Source organism: Triticum dicoccoides, chromosome 4A (genome assembly GCF_002162155.2).
Source record: "Triticum dicoccoides isolate Atlit2015 ecotype Zavitan chromosome 4A, WEW_v2.0, whole genome shotgun sequence".
Taxonomy (NCBI): Eukaryota; Viridiplantae; Streptophyta; class Magnoliopsida; order Poales; family Poaceae; genus Triticum; species Triticum dicoccoides.
In genome coordinates this window covers 89026705-89047147 of record NC_041386.1, presented here as the reverse complement: position 1 = coordinate 89047147, position 20443 = coordinate 89026705, and the positions used below count along the sequence as shown (strand labels likewise).

The following is a 20443-nucleotide window of genomic DNA, read 5'->3' as shown; positions in this document are numbered from 1 at the left end:
GTTATCGATCTCTTGTTTTTTTACCCTAAATCGTCACCGGGTCGTCCCCTTATATACACGGGTTGACGCCTGGTGGCCTACAGAGTCCCGGCCGGCTCATACAGCGTGTCCGGCTCGGTGACCTCTTTTACATGTCTTTCCTTACAAGTCTTTCCTTACATCGGCGATTTATAATATTGGGCCTTAAGCCGCCTCTAGGCCTTAAGCCTTCTATAAGTTTTAATAAATTATGCCTTGAATGTTTATTGGGCTTCCTTTGTGACCCGCCATTGAGGCTGACCCGACCTCTCCTAGACGGATCATAGCTGATAGTTATATCCCTAACAGCATCCATCACCAGGTCACTGTTGGTCCCTTCCCTTCCTGCAGAAAATAAGCGCCTTTTAGAATCACCATTATCTAACCTTTAGGCTTGCGTTGCGTGATGATATTACGCTGGTAGAGTAGTAGTACATCTGAACAGGTTCATGTCTATCTATGCACCGATAATTGACAGACGAAGAGGCAACTAGACGCACGTGCAGAAGAGAGACACGACGTCAGATCTGTGCTCCTCCTTTTGCTTCAGATGCCGCCGTGCCGATTCCTCTTTCCGCTGCTGCTGCTACATGGCCATGATCTGACCAAGGCTAGGCTGGCTGTCGCCTTCAATGATCTGGCCCCGCCTTGTCATCTTTGACCTCTCTCCGATCCTATCAGGAAAGAAAATCCGGGGGCAGAAAACGAGCACGAAAGGAATCAATCTATCGACGTGTCCGTCTTTCGGCGCTGCGTTTCAGACCATGTTTATCAGTGCAGTGCGCGCGGTCGGAGTCACGCATCGTCGGACCGGGTGTTTTGTTGTGCGTTGGGCATCTGCTGCTGCTGGAGTTTTATCTATCTTCTCGCGCACTCACTCTGTCCCGGTCGGCGCGGTTCCACACCCACGCAACGCTACGTCGCCGGAAATGAAACGTGCCGTGTCGCCATGAGATGAGCCGCTACCATCTCCGTGACGGCAGCGGCGCTCTTTGTTTCTTCTACTCCCTCCGTTCCGAATCATTTGTCGCAAGTATGGATATATTTAAATGTATTTTAGTTTTAGATACATTCATTTCTACGACGAGTAATTTAAAACGGAGGGAGTACATGTAGTAGTACCTACCCGGTACGTCGATGCAGGCTTTGGATGGATGATCTTGCAAACAAGCATGTATGTGTGATGTGTGTCAGCGCCAGCTAGTTATCGCACGTACGCCCAACTCATCCGCTCTATCCGGTGCCAGTTCAACTGCCAGGGAGAAGAGAATGAACTCCGTCACCTTCCAAAAAGAAGAAGAATGAACCCTGTCTATTCCATATTCATATCTTTTGACGGAAGAAAAAAATCTGTCTACTCTTGCTAAATCTTCCACGCGAGAGCCTCCATGATTTTTTATTTTTTCTTGTGAATTGAGAGATTCCATGATTAACGGGTGTCCGATCGAGAAAGTGATATCCCTGCACAGATTAACTGCGGACTATGACACATGACATGGCGCGCTTGCACCAGCCTCCACGCACAAAAGCTCGTACCACCACCACCACCACGCAGTGACGAGGTTAAACAAACGGCGAAGCATCTTCTGAAGAGAAAGAAAAGCAACGCGACCAAGAGCAAGATCCAACGATTTCCAAATCGTACTACTCGCCAGTAGTGGCCGCTTCAACGCGATCATCCTCGCTTTTCGTCCACTGCGTTGCGGTGCACACGTCGCCGTCGCCGTGCGCCGGCTTGTGTGCACGTCGCTCCAAAGCCCAAACCCGTTGCGACGCAACGGACAACGAGCCGAATACAGAGGCCTCCCGCTCCTTGTTCGCATGCGCGGACGCCGCCGTGCACGCACGTACGCGGGCGCCGCAAGGGACGAAGGATGGTACATCGGGACGGGATGACGCGCACGTACGCGGGCGCCGCAAGGGACGAAGGATGGTACATCGGGACGGGATGACGCGCACGTCGGAGCTGCGGAGGGCCGGAGACCGACGCCGCAGCGACCTCTGGTGGAGGGAGAGCCAACAGTGACGCCGCGCCCGCTGCGCAGGCTCGGAGACCATTCTGGTTCACCTGTTCCGTTCGCGTTCCTCCGCTCTATCCGTCTCGCCCTGGGCACGGGTTGAGATTTGAGGCGGCAAGTTAATGGAGTGGAAATGTCTCGGGAGGTGCTGGGGGCTTTGCGAGAGTGCTCTTCATTTTGAAACATCGATTTTGTTATTTTTGCCCAGACCGTCATGAATGTCATTTCGACTCGAAATTTTGCATGCAGTCAGAAAATTCATCACATAAAAAATATCAGACTTTTTAATTTTTTTTTTGAATTTTACTGTTCATGCGGGGCATATGAGCTCGGCATCAAATACTCCATGTCCGGGGCTTTGTCTCCTTCTCTTTTCAAACAGATTACTTTGTCTTTTTTCTCAAAAAGAAAGAGAGATTACTTTGTCTTTCTCTGCGAGCGATTAGCACCAAACTGCGATTGACTCGAGCTGCGACGACACACACCCACCTTGCTAAACTTTTGGAAGACTTACGGGAGGATTCACCACGGAATTGTCCTACAGGTGACGCGGCATCTTTCGCTGGAGCACCTGCTCCGTGGAAAGTAGCGGAGTGCCGTCCGATCGTAGTGGGTTAGGCTCAAGACTCCGCGTTGCTAATTTCAGTTTCTCTCCTTTGACAAAGCGGGGCCTGTTCTGCCCGTGCCAATTTCAGACGCTGGGTGTGGCGAGTCAGTGTGACCGACAGCGATAAAGATGATGGGCCAATGATCAATGAATTGGCGAGGTTTTGATTGTGCCAGGCCGAGCAATTGTCAAGCTGTTTGCCTAGGTTTAACTTCGACATGTGATAGATTTGTCTTCAAAAGTGTTCTTCTAATCTCGAGCTCAAATGCTTCTGATGTGAGCAGTACAGTCAGAAAAAATAGAAAACAAATTCAAAATATTCTGGATTTTTTTACAGCAAACATTTCTTAGGTTTCTACCTTTGTGCAAAACTTCGTGATGAAATCACATTTGTGAAGGTCTGGGCAAAAACAACAAGATCAACACTCCAAAAAACTTTCAAAAATAATATTCTTTCTAGAGCATTTAGTTTTTTGTTTTCGCTGAGAGCATTAGGAATGCTTTTTCTTTACGAACATTTGCATGTGTGTAGAAAATTTATCAATGTTTGTTGACATTTTTTTATTCTAAAACTATTTTTTCAATTTTACTTGGTGCATTTGAGTTCGAGTGTAGAAACTCAATTTGTCACATTCTTTACAGTTTTCTTAAGATGACTGCAAATTGCATGGACGCACCTCCACTGTTTTTTGCATGTGATAACTGGCAGGTCAATAACCGAGATGATGTGTGACATGCCAAATTCGCATCGAAGTCCATGTCTAATCAAATTAAGCGCCGAGTGAAAACATTTCTCACAATTTTATCAATAAAAGGTATCTTCGGCCCTGGAAATTACTCCCCAACCCACCAGGTTCAAATCCTGGTGCTCGCATTATTCCTAGATTTATTTCAGGATTTCCGGCGATGCGTTTTCAGTGGGAGGAGACGTTCCCGTCGACGACGAGGTGCCTACGATGACTTCGTAAATCACAAGATGATATGCCGGTTCAGTCTCTCGGAGGTGCTCATAGGGGTAGAGTGTGCGTGTATGCGTTCATAAGGATGAGTGTATGCGCGTGTATATGAGCGTCTGTGTCTGTATATGAGCAGTTGCCTCACAGAATTCTTCTGTGATAAGGCTACAGTACCATATAAATCTTGCAGTACTTCTTGTTTTCCGAAACTTTTTTCGTGCCGAAAATAAACTTATTGTATTAATTGCAATAAAAAGAAATGTGTGCATATGATCTTTGTTGGCAATGGTAGGTAGCAACATTTAGAGCGAAAAGTTAGGATACAAACTCCAGTATTTTGGCGGTCCAATTCTATTGGGCCCGTTTTGTTGTTGTTGAGTGCCAGTTTTTCATTCGTCGTCGATGCAAGTTTAAAATGGAAATCACAAACTGAATCTCCTACAAGACTAGCGGACAAGCTTCGCCGGCAAGTTTCCATGTCTTTCCACAACTTCACCGATTGTTGCCAGAAATTCCTTTTTGTCTGACGAAACCACATGAGCATAGCAACGATTGACAACCACCCATGTCTACATTTGTAACCATGTTGTGTCTAACACTCGCGGCGTCATCATCTTCCACTGCGCCAAATTAAGCCACCACTTTCCACCCTTCCCATTTCCGTTTTTTCCAAACCCTCGCCAACAAAGAAAGATGGATCCCTCCCATGGTACAGTTCACGACCCCGGCAGTGCAGCATATCATAAGCACCACTAGCGCGCGAAGACGGGGAAGCGACAACGCCGTTCTGGACCCGAGCGGTAGACCCATCCTCAGCCATGGACGGTTAAAGAGGACAACTGAAACGTAAGTTGAATTCAAGTTTGACAATATTATTTGAAAACATAATGTTTGAATTGTAATATTTAAATTTGAACAAGTGTTGCATTTGAATATTTTCACTAAGAGAATTATGCTCACTTATTGGTATTTCGGAGTGTTGCAGGCTTTATAAGAAAAGAAACACATGGGCAAACAGGGGCAGACATTCGATGGATAGGATTGGATGAACGATTCATGTATCTGTGTCTCTGGAAGCATCCACGGACTGATGGTGAGTTCATTTGAGAGACCGCGTTGGAGGGAGTCGGATCCCGTGACGTACGACCCCATGATGTTGGGTCACTGACGTGTGGGTCCGGATCCATACGTCAGTGTGTGGGCAGTACTGTCAGAGGATCCGCGTCCGCGTTGGAGATGCCCCAACCGACAAGTTAATAACTGAGATGTTGTGTGACATGCCAAGGTCGTGTAATTTGAATGCCGCGTGAACAAAAGACAACTAGTTTCACCAATGAAACAGCCATGGCAAGATATGAACTTTGGATGTTTTGAGAGGCTTTCACTTGAGGCCTGCCCATCTCTGCTATTTTCCTATTCTTCTTCTTTCCTGGGTCTTCTCCTCTTTTGATCCAGGTTGAGTGTTTTTTTGTGCTTTGCCTAATCTCGTGTGGTTCGGCTGCATTGGTCTGTACTGTACTCTGGGGCTTTTTGTCACCTTTCCCTCCTCTTTTATGAATTGTCATTGCTCCTGCCGTTGCCCGTCAGAAAAATAAACGTATCACCAGCCTAGCCTAGGACATTGTTTGAGATTTTGAGAGTGGCAGTTGCCTAGTTGCATCACGGGATTCTTGTGCGATATGGCTACCATCCCACAAAATTATGCATAACGACTTGTTATGGAAGCTTCCACTCTCTCCAATCCATATTAATTGGCGTCGCTTCTCATTATTATTTTGCAATATAAAGAAATGTGTGCATAGAATCTTTGTAGGGTAGTGCCATTTAGAGCGAAAGGTTGCGGTACAAGCTTGAGTGAAGGGAGGGATTTTTTTTCTCATCACGAATAAAATCTAAGGTTTTTAATAACCGGAAATCACTTAAAAACAATCTCCTGCACAGTTCTAGCAGATAAGCTTCGCCGACAAGTTTCTATCTCCTTCCACAACTTCACGACTGTTGCCAAAACTTCCTGTCTACAGCTCGCTGCATCATCATCTTGCACTGCTCCAAATTAAGCTGTACCACTTTCCACCCTTGGCATTTTCATTTATCCAAAACCCTCTCCAACAACTAAGAAGACGGATCCCTCGCACTGTACAGTCCACGACACCGGTGGTGCAGCATATCATATGCATCACTAGCCGGATGGGAAGCGACAACACCGTTCATGACCTGAGCAGCAGACGTAGAACATAAGTTGAATTCAAGTTTGAATATTTTATTTGAAAACATAATGTTTGAATTGTAATATTTAAATTTGAACTAGTGTTGCATTTGAATATCTTCACTAGTCGAAGAATTGTGTTCGGTTATTTTGAAGTGTTGCGGACATTAAAAGAAAAGAAAACATGGGCAAACATTTGATGGATATAATTGAATGACCGGCTCACATATCCGTGTTTGCAGACGTGTCTACGGATGGATAGAGCCCGATTTGAGAGATGGCGTTGTAAATGCCCTAACCGACAAATTAATAACCGAGATGATGTGTTACATGCCAAGGTCGTATCGATGTGCATGTGTAATTTGAGTGCCGCGTGAGCAAAACACAACTAGTTTCATCAATGAAACGTATCACCAGCCTAGCCTAGGACACTATTTGAGATTTTGAGAGTAGCGGTTGCTTAATTGCCTCACAGGATTCTTGTGCGATGAGGCTACCATGCCCCCAAAATCGTGTGCAAGGGCTTGTTAAGGGAACTTCTATCATTAGTATCTTGCAATATAAAGAAAATGCGTGCATAGGATCTTTGATAGGTAGCCCCATTTAGAGAGAAAGGTTGTGGTACAAGCTTCACAAAAGCGGGGGAGTTTTTTTCTTCATCATCATGAATAAAAGGCTAAAATCCAAGGCTTTTAATAACCAGAAATCACTAAAAACAATCTCCTGTGCAGTTCTAGCAGATAAGCTTCGCCGACAAGTTTCCATCTCTTTCCACAACTTCACAGACTCTTGCCAAAAAAATCATCTCTCTCCCCCTCTCTCTGACCTGACGAAGCCGGACGAGCGCGGCAGCGATTGACAACTCGCTCCTGTGTACAGCTCGCGGCGTCATCATCTTCCACTTCCACTGCTCCAAATTAAGCTAGACCACTCTCCACCTTCGCCATTTCCATTTTCCCCAAACCCAAACCCTCCCAAACAAGATAAGAAAAGAAGATGGATCCGTCCCGCGGTACAGTCCAGGACGCCGGCAGTGCAGCATATGATACAACACGCATCGCCAGCGCGCGGGGACGGGGAAGCGACAAGGCCGTTCGTGACCCGAGCGGCAGACGTGGTACAACTAGCCCATGTAGCGCTACGTGCTGTCCTGGTAATGGGGATGATGGATCGGCAAGCGACAACGCCGGCCGGTCACCGCACACGACCCCTGTCTGTCCGTCTGTCGGTGTGGCGCCGAGTAGCTAGCTTCGCTACTGCTAGCCGGCCCCTTTCCTATCCTTCTTTTCTTTACTAGTTCTGCGTGGCCAATGCCAAGAGCACATGGCTGGGGACGTACGGCGAGGGGGAATACTAAAAGCTCCTGCAGTGTAAGTAAAAAGAAGGGAGATGTAATTTTCAGCGAGGGGAAAAAGAGAGTGAGAGCAAGGAAGGAAGGAAGGAAGGGAGGAAGATGGTTGCATTACTTCCGCGGCCCACCCATCAATCATCCACGCCGTGTGTACCACCGAACCATCACGCCGCCGCCATTAACTACTGCGCAGCGGGAGTAAATTCTTTCCTCCTCCCGTCGACCCGATCCGATCCAGTTCAATTTCGTTTTCATCGCGATCGCACCAGAGGTCGCCGCCATTGTTGCCGTTGCTTGCAAGCAGCAGCAAACCGCGCGATTGGAGCAAGAGAGGAAGGTCCACGAGAGAGAACACAGCCACGACCACACCCACCCCATTGCCTGCCTGCCGCGAGCGCGCAAAGCCTTTTTAATCGCGGTGGGAAGAGCCGAGGAGGAGGGGCACGGCACCACCACCACCGCATCCACAAGAAACAAACAAAGCGAGAAAGCGAGGTGCATTTCCTTTGTGCGCGCCCGGCCCTGGGGCGTATATTAAACCACCAGTAGAGTTTGTGTGTGTGCTCTGCTCCGTTAAATCCCATTTCGCCCGGGAAGCCAAGCCACACACCGAGGCACCGAGCTCCCCTCTCTTTTTTCTTTCTTTTCTCTCGCCGCCCCCCACCGAGCAACTCCACCTCCTCCTGCTCCTGCTCGCCGCCCGCACTCCACTACCACCGCGCTAGCTCGGCCAGTACACCGAACGCCATTAACCCATCCAACAAACAAGGTGCAGTTATCGTTGTGTTTCTTCTCGGGAGAGCGGCAGGCAATGGCGGCCGTCGGCAGGCTGCCGGGCGCGGCGGCGGCCCTGCTGCTCGCGCTGCTCTGCCTGGCGGGGACGTCGGCGGCGACCAACGTGACGTACGACCACCGCGCGCTGGTCATCGACGGCGTGCGCCGCGTGCTCGTCTCCGGCTCCATCCACTACCCGCGGAGCACCCCCGACGTACGTCCCGCTCCCCGGCTCTGCTTTGCTTGCTTGCTTTCTTTCTTTCTCGTCTGTGTGTCCTCCCTACTCTCTCCTCTGAGCTGAACGCTGGCCGTGGTTGATTGCAGATGTGGCCGGGGCTGATGCAGAAGGCCAAGGACGGCGGGCTGGACATGGTGGAGACGTACGTCTTCTGGGACGCCCACGAGCCCGTCCGGGGACAGGCACGTTCTCCACTCCATACCGGCCAGGCCAAGGCCATCAACCTCTCTTGCTGCCATGCTATTTTCTCTAGTGTCATACTAGTTTCGTTTCTCCTTTCTCTCAAATCATCTCTTCCAGCTGGTGGTCATGTGTGAAAGGGCGCTGCTTGCTTCCCCTGCACCCTATGCTTTATTCTTCCCACTCACTCCCAAGCACTTTACCTCTCGATCGTACACTATATCTATCATGAGCTTCGAACTAGTGACATTTTGCCTAAAAATATAGTATTTCTCTTCGAAGTTCACATTGTGTTGGTAGTAGTATCTGTTACTATTGCAAAATTCTGACGGTTACGAGCTTGCAACGTGACAGTACGACTTCGAGGGCAGGAATGACCTGGTGAGGTTCGTCAAGGCCGCCGCCGACGCCGGGCTCTACGTGCACCTCCGGATCGGCCCCTACGTCTGCGCCGAGTGGAACTACGGGTCTGACACCCCTCAAACTCTGCAGCATTTCCCCCTGTATGAGAAGCTCTCGTAGTCCGGTCGAGCCTAACCGTGTGCCGTTGCTCGTGTGGCTGCACTGCAGAGGCTTCCCGCTATGGCTGCACTTCATCCCGGGGATCAAGTTCCGCACCGACAACGAGCCTTTCAAGGTACGCGAGAGCATTGCGCAATGCAGCTTGATCGATCGATCGGTCAATGATTGAAATGATGATCCAGTCAGTGAGTGGTGTGGTGTGGGTGCAGACGGAGATGCAGCGGTTCACGGAGAAGGTGGTGGCGACGATGAAGGGCGCGGGGCTGTACGCGTCGCAGGGCGGGCCCATCATCCTGTCGCAGATCGAGAACGAGTACGGCAACATCGACGCGTCCTACGGCGCGCCCGGCAAGTCGTACATCCGCTGGGCCGCCGGGATGGCCGTCGCGCTCGACACCGGCGTGCCCTGGGTCATGTGCCAGCAGGCCGACGCGCCGGCGCCCCTGGTAAGCTCATCTCATCGTCCCTGCCCTGCCTGGGTCATTGTCAGCTAGCGACGGCGACGTGACTGAACTGGAGAGAGAAACAAAATGCAGATCAACACGTGCAACGGGTTCTACTGCGACCAGTTCACGCCGAGCCTGCCCAGCAGTCCCAAGCTGTGGACCGAGAACTGGAGCGGCTGGTTCCTCTCCTTCGGCGGCGCCGTGCCCTACCGCCCCACCGAGGACCTCGCCTTCGCCGTCGCCCGCTTCTACCAGCGCGGCGGCACCCTGCAGAACTACTACATGGTACGTGCTACGCTGCCAGCTGATGCATCCAGCCAAAATCCTCTCCTCTGCTCCTGTGGCTAACTCCGGCCGGGTCTTTGTTTACTGTACTGTGTCTGCAGTACCACGGCGGGACCAACTTCGGCCGCAGCTCGGGAGGGCCCTTCATCTCCACGAGCTACGACTACGACGCCCCCATCGACGAGTACGGTGAGTGCCTGTTGAGCTGCCCATGTCTCGTTTTTCTTTCAGTTCCTCAACTGGGGGGCTGCTTCAGTTGTGACGGTCGCACCTATTGGCTACTGAATTGCTTCAGTCTAGCTCGTTCAGTGGTCGGATGTACCGTGGAGCAGACGTGATACTGATGAAAACAGGGACTGCATGATGAATTCTTGAAGTAGAAAGGATACTTGCCTCGCCTACTGAAACTGCGCACGTCCACCCACAAGCACGCGCACTAGCTCTGCACGCCGGTGTTGCACTTGCAGTTGCAGAAGTTCAGTTCATTTCCAATGCAGCGCAGGCACGCGCTTTCGTACTGAAAAACAGTACTGATCATATGACCAAACTTGAGGATGATTAGCGTTCTCATGTTTACATGGATAAGGATACATATGTTTTTTTTTTAAAAAAAAAATAGCTTTTCCTAACAACGCATTTGCCGTTTTTTGCACTGTGTGATCCAGGGCTAGTGAGGCAGCCAAAGTGGGGCCACTTGAGGGATGTCCACAAGGCGATAAAGATGTGCGAGCCTGCACTCATAGCAACCGATCCATCATACATGTCCCTTGGTCAAAATGCTGAGGTACGCGATCCGCTTTTCACAAAAGCAACTTTTGTTTAACGAAAAAAGAGACAGATCAAACTGACTTTCGTTTAAGAAAGACAGATCAATCAGCGTCGCACAGCAAATCTTGTTCAGGAATAATATGTAGTATGTACCTTTATGGTCTGCTCTATTATGCTTGATGATGATGATGATATCTGCGCTTTCTTCTGGCTTCAGGCGCACGTATACAAGACCGGTTCACTGTGCGCCGCATTCCTCGCCAATATAGACAATCAGTCTGACAAGACTGTCACCTTCAACGGCAAGGCGTATAAACTCCCTGCGTGGTCCGTCAGCATCCTTCCTGACTGCACGAATGTGGTGCTGAACACTGCCCAGGTATGTGCATTGCCCTGTTTAAGACAAAGAAGCCGTGTTTCTGGAACCAGTCTTGACCTTGGATCTGATCACGGTCACTACTCTTCGCAGATCAACTCTCAGGTAGCATCTACACAGATGAGAAACCTGGGGTTCAGCACTCAGGCGTCAGACGGCTCGTCCGTCGAAGCAGAACTCGCTTCTTCTACCTGGAGCTACGCCGTAGAGCCTGTCGGTATCACAAAGGAGAACGCCATGACAAAGCCTGGGCTGATGGAGCAGATAAACACCACCGCAGACGCCAGCGATTTCCTGTGGTACTCAACAAGGTACAGGATTGCACTCTTAGCTGTACTTGTGCACATGGTAATCGACAAGCTGGTAGTGGCAGGTTTTTACTGACTGATTTCTACTTTGTGCAGCATCGTCGTGGCGGGTGGTGAACCGTATCTGAATGGTAGTCAGTCCAATCTGCTGGTCAACTCACTTGGGCATGTTCTTCAGGTCTTCATCAATGGCAAGTTTGCAGGTAATGTGTGAGAAGAAAATGCAAACTCATTCAGATGACATTTGGATTGTCATGTTAATTACCAACATTCATATTTCATCTGTAAGGTGCATTTGTGTACTGGAATGTATAAGTATTGAAATCTTACCAGGTAGCGGTAAGGGTAATGCTAGTAGCTCCCTGATCTCATTGACAACACCAGTTACACTTGTACCTGGAAAGAATAAAATAGATCTTCTGAGTGCAACAGTTGGTCTGACGGTGAGTCAGTATCCACTCTACTCCATTTTGCTGTCCATCTGATACTTTGGCATTTTAAAACAGGTATTCAAAAATGTAAAACCACATCTAATACCAAGTTACTAACATTGTACTGTGGCTTCAGAACTATGGTGCATTCTTTGACCTAGTTGGTGCTGGAATTACCGGTCCAGTAAAGCTGACTGGGCCGAAGGGTGCGCTCGATCTATCTTCTGCAGATTGGACATACCAGGTGTGTACAACCAGTAATCTGGGTTGAGCAATTATCAGCAAATGTTGTTTTCGAATCCATTAACTAGTATGGGTAAACCATGGCGTATAGTAACAGCATTGTTGGTTTTTTCCTTGTCAAAATATTTGGTCACTCCAGATCGGACTCAGAGGAGAAGACTTGCACCTGTATAATCCCTCAGAGGCCTCTCCAGAATGGGTATCAGATAACTCTTACCCAACCAATAACCCTTTGACCTGGTACAAGGTCAGTATGATCCTCCAACCATGAAACTATGGTAGCATTTGAATAAGTGTAGTGCTGTAGTGCCATTACGATTTATTTATTTTTATCTTGGGAATCAATGCTCTAACTGCAATGCTCAAAATGCAGAGCAAATTTACAACTCCTGCAGGTGATGATCCTGTTGCCATAGACTTCACAGGAATGGGGAAAGGTGAGGCGTGGGTGAACGGGCAGAGCATTGGTCGCTACTGGCCGACAAATATCGCTCCACAAAGTGGCTGTGTTAATTCATGCAACTACAGAGGACCTTACGGCGCAAGCAAATGCCTGAAGAAATGTGGGCAGCCATCGCAGACTTTGTAAGAATCCTCTCCATGAAAATTCATACCATCTTTTGCTACCTACAGGCAGAGCACATTCTAATGTTTTATATGTTGTCATAGGCTCATACTAAAATGGTTTAACTACCCTTTCAATTAAATGTATTATTTGGGTGTTCCATGGCATTTAGCTTTTACTGAGACCAAAGTAATGCTATATTGGTCACTCGTTGGTACTTACAAATGAAGGCCAGATGGTTTCAGCATTGAATCAATATAGTCTTTCCTTTTCGTACAAAAAACATATGAACTGCTACAATGGAATGACAAATTCAATTTCTTACCTTGTTAAACAGGTATCATGTGCCCCGTTCGTTTCTCCAACCAGGCAGCAATGATATAGTCCTTTTCGAGCAGTTTGGTGGTGACCCAAGCAAGATATCCTTCACGACGAAACAGACAGAAAGTGTATGCGCACACGTGTCTGAGGATCATCCCGACCAAATCGATAGCTGGATCTCTCCCCAGCAGAAATTACAGAGGTCTGGGCCAGCACTTCGTCTGGAATGCCCCAAAGAAGGTCAGGTCATCAGCAGCATCAAGTTTGCAAGCTTCGGGACACCGAGTGGCACCTGTGGGAGCTACAGCCATGGCGAATGCAGCAGCTCTCAGGCTCTGGCAGTCGCTCAGGAGGTAACTCCAATCTGTTCCACTTCCACACTTGCTATGTCTTTCTGTACTGTTTATCTTCATGATACTGACAATGCTGCGGGTAACTCTCCAGGCATGCGTCGGGGTGAGCAGTTGCAGTGTGCCGGTGTCAGCAAAGAACTTCGGAGATCCATGCAGAGGAGTCACAAAAAGCCTTGTGGTCGAAGCTGCATGCTCATGAGTCATGGCATGTTTGATAAAATGTTATTAGTAGGAAGTAAAAGCAGATTGAGGGGGTGAAACCAGATTCCTCCTCTTTGTAGACAAACAGGCAAGAAACAATAATTGTTCAGAAATGCTAGTCGGATGGAATAAAATATTCCAAAATCTATTAGAGCCATGCAAGCTAGTAAATTGTCTACTTAGAATGAGTTGTACTATTTGTTAGTAGAACAATTCTATACATTCCTACAATGTATTCTTTCGCAAAGAGAGATAAGTCAAACCAAAAAGCACGCATTGTCTGTTGAATGTAAAATCTCTCAAGATGAAATGTTAACATCTACACCTGAAACACTGGATACTACTCCCTCTGTCCCATAATATAAGAGCGTTTTTATATTATAGGACGGAGGGAGTACTAGCTAATCTATGTCAAAAAACTTATGATACTCTGATTCTGTCCAGTTTGTAACATCCCAAATTTTCAATTTGAAATGTTATAGATTAGATCATCATTGTATATCATATTTTATTTTGCCTTTGGTTTGATCCTAGAAATTTCTACGCAACTCAAGGACCCACGGAGAGAGTTGGAAATTCTTTATTTTTATATTTGAGTTTTCTCAAATTTTGAGAATAGGATCATTTGATTTAAATTATTTTATCATCAATTATTTCTATTACAAAAGTATGAGAGAGGGAATAAAATGACTTTCCCAAAATAAAGAAATATTGAGGATTTAATAAAAAAATCAAATAATATTTTATTTCGGAGTTTTTCGTTATTTTATTTGAATTTAGGAAAAATGTGCGTTTTTCAAAATTGTATATAGGCCCCAAATAAATGTGCGGCTTGATTTTAGAAGCCCGGGAAAATTTATTTCGGGATTTTTGGAGTCCGTTTAGTATTTCTTTTTATTTTTCTTCTGCGCGTAATTATTAAAAAAAATCGCACTGATCTACGGGCCGTGTCCGACTAGGACTCCGGCCCGACTAGCCTTTATAAGCCGGCCCACCCCCTGGCCAAAACCCTAGCTCCAGCCCCACCGAGCCGCCGCCGCCGCCCGCTCGCGCCGTCGCCACGCCGCCGCCGCTACCGCCGCCGCCGCCCGCCGCGCCGTCGCCGGAGCCGGCCGCCGCCGCCGCCGACCCGCCGCCCGAGGTTCGCCTCGCCTCGAAATCCGCGCTGCCGTTTTTTTCGAAAAACCATCGGTTTTTCGTCGATTTTTTAGTTTTGGTTTTTTTTAAATAGATCGGTTTTTCCGGTTTATTTAATTAGCGAGCGTTCGTCCGTTCGTTCGTTCTAGCGAACGTTCGTCATTTTTCTTTTTCTCGGATTAAATCCGCGATTTTTCTGATCGCGATTTCTGATCCGATTTTCGTTTTAGTATAACTTTTCGCTCGTTTATCGGAATCAGGCGATTCAATCGCCTGGAGTTTCGTCTCGAAACCCTCTATCCGTTTAACCAACTTAAACAAGTTTTTGCTATTGTAAAAATTGCCTTAGATCCAGATTAGTAGAACAAAGTTGTTTTCTTTTGCCGTTTGACTTTCGTTGCTTCGCTTGATTTGATTCTTTTTGCAAACCGGAGTTCTTAAGTTGAACTTTCTGGTTAGATCTCTTATTTGACTTTTACCTGTGCATTAGATGAGTACTTATTGTATGCTTGTTTGTTTGTCTGCGATAGAATACCCGGAGTGCGCCGCCTGTTACTTCGAATCTCTAAGTTTCGCGGATCATCAGCAAGGCAAGTAACACTTTGATCATACATTTTCTACTACCCAGTTTTATTGCATTAGATCAATCCTCACACATTGCATGATTAGGATCTAATTAAATCGTGGGATGGGAAGTAGTTGAGGTAGTACCTATTACCTGTTTTATTATCAAACCTTTGGGAGTTACTTCTACGTTTGCCATTATGCTATGCTATGCTAGTAGACGTGGATTGGGTGAGTTATATTTATGATAGATGTGAGTTTGTTAATTAATGGTTTATCTAAGGTGGAAAATTAAACACACATCTGGGTGGATTGAGGTACCTGGGTATTTCAGGATTGCCTGTTTCTTTTGGACCACCACCCAGGCTCAAAGGGATCATGAGATTATTCATACTAGAAACTTCCGTGTCCAGCCACAAGCGATGATGGGCTCTGGCATAGTTGATTAAGCCGTGCGAACTCTTACAGGGTAGACTAGCAGATGTAGGGGAAAGTAGGTGTAACGGTCTATCCATCGTAAGGTGCTAGCGCTTCTGAAAGACTGTGTCTCGGTCATCCATCTTCTCAAACACCATGTAGTGCGAGAAACCAAACGGAGGCGATCGAGTCTTGTGGGGAAAAGTGTGCAAACCTCTGCAAAGTGTAATAAACTAATCATGATTAGCCGTGTCCCCGGTTATGGACATCTTGAGTATCTAGTACCTGGATTATCATGTGAATCTCAACATGTTACTCTAAATTAATTTTGTTGGGTTTTATAATGATGATGCTTAATTGGGATTGAGAATGCTGTCAATCATTTTCAATGTTTAACAACTATCATGATAGTTAAATAAATTTATTCCTTTGTAGTAGGGAAAAATTGGCTTTACGCAAAACCGTAACCATAGATGTAACAGCCCGGATATGACTTACCCAATATGTATTCCAACTCTTGCCGTTTCCGGCGTTAAGTTATTTTATTTTCTCGGGTTCGGGTCTTTGTCTCCGTGTGTTGTTATCGTTGTCATGCATCTCATATCATGTCATCATGTGCATTGCATTTGCATACGTGTTCATCTCATGCATTCGATCATTTTCCCCGTTGTCCGTTTTGCATTCCGGCGCTTCGTTCTCCTCCCGTGGTCATTTCTACCTTTCTTTCGTGTGTGGGGTTTAAACATTTCCAGATTGGACCAAGACTTGCCAAGCGGCCTTGGTTTACTACCGGTAGACCGCCTGTCAAGTTTCGTACCATTTGGACTTCGTTTGATACTCCAACGGTTAACCGAGGGACCGAAAAGGCCTCGTGTGTGTTGCAGCCCAACACCCTTCCAAAGTGGCCCAAAAGCCACCAAAACCTGCTCCATCATCTAGAGCGTTCGATCACGATCGCGTGGCCACAAACCACACCTCATTTGGACTCTCCTAGCTCCCTCCATGCCTATATATACCTCCCCCATTCCACATCCGGATCTCCCCCGTCCAAACCCTAAAAAAATCCCCGTCGCAGCCGAACATGTCCGTGTCCTAGCGGACGTTGTCCGCCGCCGCCGCTGACCTACCACTCGCTGCCACGTGTCCCCGGGCAGGTGCCCACTTCGCCGCCGCCGCAAGGGCCCGCGAAGGCCCGAGGCCGGCCCTTCCCGGCGTCGACCGGGCCCGGACGCCCCGACCGCGCCGCCTCCCTTCTTCCCCGCGCGCGCGCCCTTCCTCCCGGCCGGCCGCCGCAGCGCCATTGCCGGCCGCCGCCCGGAGCTCCTCGCCGCGCCGACGCACGTGCTGGCCGGAGTCCCTCGCCGCCTCATCTCCGGCGCCGGCCACCACCGCGGCGCTCCTCGCCGGCCCCGGCAACCCCGGCGAGCTCCCTCCTCCCCGTTCGCCTCGTCCTTCTCCGGCGTCTACAGTAGCTCCGGCCGCTGCCTCGGTTCACACGCCCGATCTAGTTTCAGATCTGAGATTCGGTTGATCTTTGACCTAATTTTTTAGTAATATTTTGCCATGTTCATTGCATCGTAACTCCGCATCCGTAACTCCGTTTTGGGCATATAACATATCAAAATGTTCGCCTCAGAGAGCACATCATTTCATCTCATTGCATTATTTTAATTTGAGTTCATCTTGATGCCAGAAATGCTGTTAGAAGAGGGCTACTTGAGATAATTGTCAGATCTGCTGCTCCATTTAGCTATTTGTCATTTTTGCCATGATTATTGTGTGCATGATATGCCCATGAGTTCTACATATGTTTTGTTAAGGGTTTTTCCATCTTTCCAAAGGTGCAAACCATGTATTTTAGTGATGTGTGTGGTGACTAGAACAAGCTTGCAAAGTGAGACACTTGGTAATGCTGATTTCAGGGACTTAGCATTTCCACTAAGTCCTTGAGCTGTTTATCTCATATGGCCTGTTTATCTCATATGGCCATATGTTCATGTTATTTCCTAGTGATCCGTGCCTCTTTTGAGGATGATCAGTAAGGATGTTTTGTTAATCTTATAGTGCTCTATCCATCCATGTCTTTGTTTGCAATTATGGAGCACCCTAGCTTGAGTCAATCGAGCTCTACTTTCGCTACTTCGTGAATCTGGGCAGATTGTCTACTTGTTAGCGATTTTGCCGAGGATGTTGTAGTTGATCCGTGCATGCTATGATATTGTTCTTGCCATGTCTAGCTTGCATTTTGTGTATTCTTGATGGGTGTATTCTTAGATTGTCATGACTTGCTCCGTAGTGAGTGCATCGAGCTTGTAAACATGTCTACTTGATATCTGTTTCAGCATGTGCCAGTTTTCACTAAGTCTGTGATCTGATTATGTTTTTGCCATGTTCACATGCTTGCAATTGTATTTTCTGACCCCTTTTGGCTCAAGGTCACTAAGGGACTTTTGTTAATCTCTTTGAGTAGCTCCATGCCATGCTTTACTTTGCCATGTTCAGGTCCTGTAGCATATAGTTTTCATGCTCCGAAGTGTGCTATCTGATCTGAAATTCCAGACAAGTGTTAATTTCACTAAGTCTGAGATCTGTTTACCATATGCATTTTTTGTCATGCTTGTTTGAACCTGTTAATGGATGAATTGGCCGTAGCTCAGTGCTAGACTTTTGTTAAGCATCATGAATGCATCCCTGCCATGTATTTTGTTGTCATGTTTGGGTGCTGTAGCATGTTCATCTCATTGCATTTAGATGGCTACATGTTGTAAATCGCAGAACGTGGCCATATTTGAATCGCTTGCAATTTCCAAACCGTAACTCTGTTTCTGGCGTTCTTTATATCGTTTTCAAGCGATTTCATCTCATCTTTTCAGCGGCACACTTGGATTTCCAAGTTGAGGCCAGGTTCATGCATTCCTTGTCAAATCTTGCATATGCATCCCGCATAGCATACCATGTTTGCATCATATTGTTTGATCCTTGCACGTGGTTGATTGTGTCCTTGTTGCTTGTTTGTCTTGTTTGGGTAGAGCCGAGAGACGAGTTCGCTAACGAGGAGCCCGTTGAGTTTGCTTTCGAGGATCCAGTCAACTCTGACAATTTTGCAGGCAAGATGATCATACCCTCGAAATCACTACTATCTTTGCTTTGCTAGATGCTCGCTCTTTTGCTATGCCAATGCTACGATGCCTACCACTTGCTTTCAAGCCTTCCAAATTGCCATGTCAAACCTCTAACCCACCATGTCCTAGCAAACCATTGATTGGCTATGTTATCGCTTTGCTCAGCCCCTCTTATAGCGTGCTAGTTGCAGGTGAAGATTGGAGACCGTTCCTTGTTGGAACTTTATTTACTTGTTGGGATATCATTATATTGCCATGTTATCTTAATGCATCTATATACTTGGTAAAGGGTGGAAGGCTCGGCCTCTCGCCTAGTGTTTTGTTCCACTCTTGCCGCCCTAGTTTCCGTCATATCGGTGTTATGTTCCCGGATTTTGCGTTTCTTACGCGGTTGGGTTATAATGGGAACCCCTTGATAGTTCGCCTTGATTAAAGCTTTTCCAGCAATGCCCAACCTTGGTTTTACCATTTGCCACCTAGCCTCTTTTTTTCCCTTGGGTTTCCGGAGCCCGAGGGTCATCTTATTTTAATCCCCCCCGGGCCAGTGCTCCTCTGAGTGTTGGTCCAACTCGTCAGCCGCCGATGGCTACCAGGGGCAACTCTGGGCTGGCCTACCGGAAGTTTAGACAATCTGAGTGTGCCTTGAGAACGAGATATGTGTAGCTCCTATCGGGATTTGTCGGCACATTCGGGCGGTGTTGCTGGATTTGTTTTAACCTGTCGAAGTGTCTTGAAGAACCGAGGTACCGAGTCTGATCGGAACGTCTCGGGAGGAGGTCTATTCCTTCGTTGACCGTGAGAGCTTGTCATGGGCTAAGTTGGGACTCCCCTGCAGGGATTTGAACTTTCGAAAGCCGTGCCCGCGGTTATGGGCAGATGGGAATTTGTTAATGTCCGGTTGTAGATAACTTGAACCTTAATTTAATTAAAATGAATCAACTGAGTGTGTTACCGTGATGGCCTCTTCTCGGTGGAGTCTGGGAAGTGGACACGGTGTTGGAGTAATGTTTGCGCAGGTTGCCCTCTAGTTTCTCGCTCGCGCTTTGCCTCCTCTTCTCGCTCTCTTATGCGAACAGGATAGCCCCCATATTTGCTAGTCGCTTGCTGCAGCTCCACATATTTGTTGGGGAACGTAGCAGAAATTCAAAATTTTCCTACGCGTCACCAAGATCTATCTATGGAGAAACCAGCAACGAGTAGAAAGGAGAGTGCATCTACATACCCTTGTAGATCGCTAAGCGGAAGCGTTCAAGTGAACGGGGTTGATGGAGTCATACTCGTCGTGATTCAGATCACCGATGATCCTAGTATCGAACGGACGGCACCTCCGCGTTCAACACACGTACAGCTCGATGATGTCTCCCACGCCTTGATCCAGCAAGGAGAGAGGGAGAGGTTGAGGAAGACTCCATCCAGCAGCAGCACAACGGCGTGGTGGTGATGGAGGAGCGTGGCAATCCTGCAGGGCTTCGCCAAGCACCTACGGGAGAGGAGGAGGTGTCACGGGAGGGAGGGAGGCGCCAAGGGCTCAGGTATGGATGCCCTCCCTCCCCTCCACTATATATAGGGGCAAGGGAGAGGGGGGAGGCGCAGCCTTGCCCCTTCCTCCAAGAAAGGGGTGCGGCCAAGAGGGGGGGAGGAGTCCATCCTCCCCAAGGCACCTCGGAGGTGCCTTCCCCCTTTAGGACTCTCCCCTTTTTCCTATATCTTGGCGCATGGGCCTCTAGGGGCTGGTGCCCTTGGCCCATGTAGGCCAAGGCGCACCCCCTACAGCCCATGTGGCCCCCCGGGGCAGGTGGCCCCACCCGGTGGGCCCCCGGGACCCTTCCGGTGGTCCCGGTACAATACCGATGACCCCGAAACTTGTCCCGATGGCCGAAACAGGACTTCCTATATATAAATCTTTACCTCCGGACCATTCCGGAACTCCTCGTGACGTCCGGGATCTCATCCGGGACTCCGAACAACATTCGGTAACCACATACAAACTTCCTTTATAACCCTAGCGTCATCGAACCTTAAGTGTGTAGACCCTA

The 20443-nt window shown here is 48.0% G+C and overlaps 1 protein-coding gene across 1 annotated transcript; it reads left to right on the top strand.

The window, feature by feature from the left end:
- Positions 1-7372: 7372 nt before the first annotated feature.
- Positions 7373-13487, top strand: LOC119285153 (beta-galactosidase 6). The gene is made up of 17 exons (XM_037564378.1): positions 7373-8144; positions 8255-8350; positions 8703-8815; positions 8919-8985; positions 9080-9316; positions 9407-9601; positions 9703-9790; positions 10267-10385; positions 10587-10748; positions 10839-11056; positions 11150-11256; positions 11387-11496; positions 11621-11728; positions 11867-11974; positions 12101-12312; positions 12630-12966; positions 13058-13487. Exons 1-17 carry the CDS (start codon positions 7968-7970, stop codon positions 13163-13165), a joined length of 2562 nt encoding a protein of 853 aa, XP_037420275.1. The 5' UTR covers positions 7373-7967; the 3' UTR covers positions 13166-13487.
- The last annotated feature ends 6956 nt before the right edge of the window (positions 13488-20443 follow it).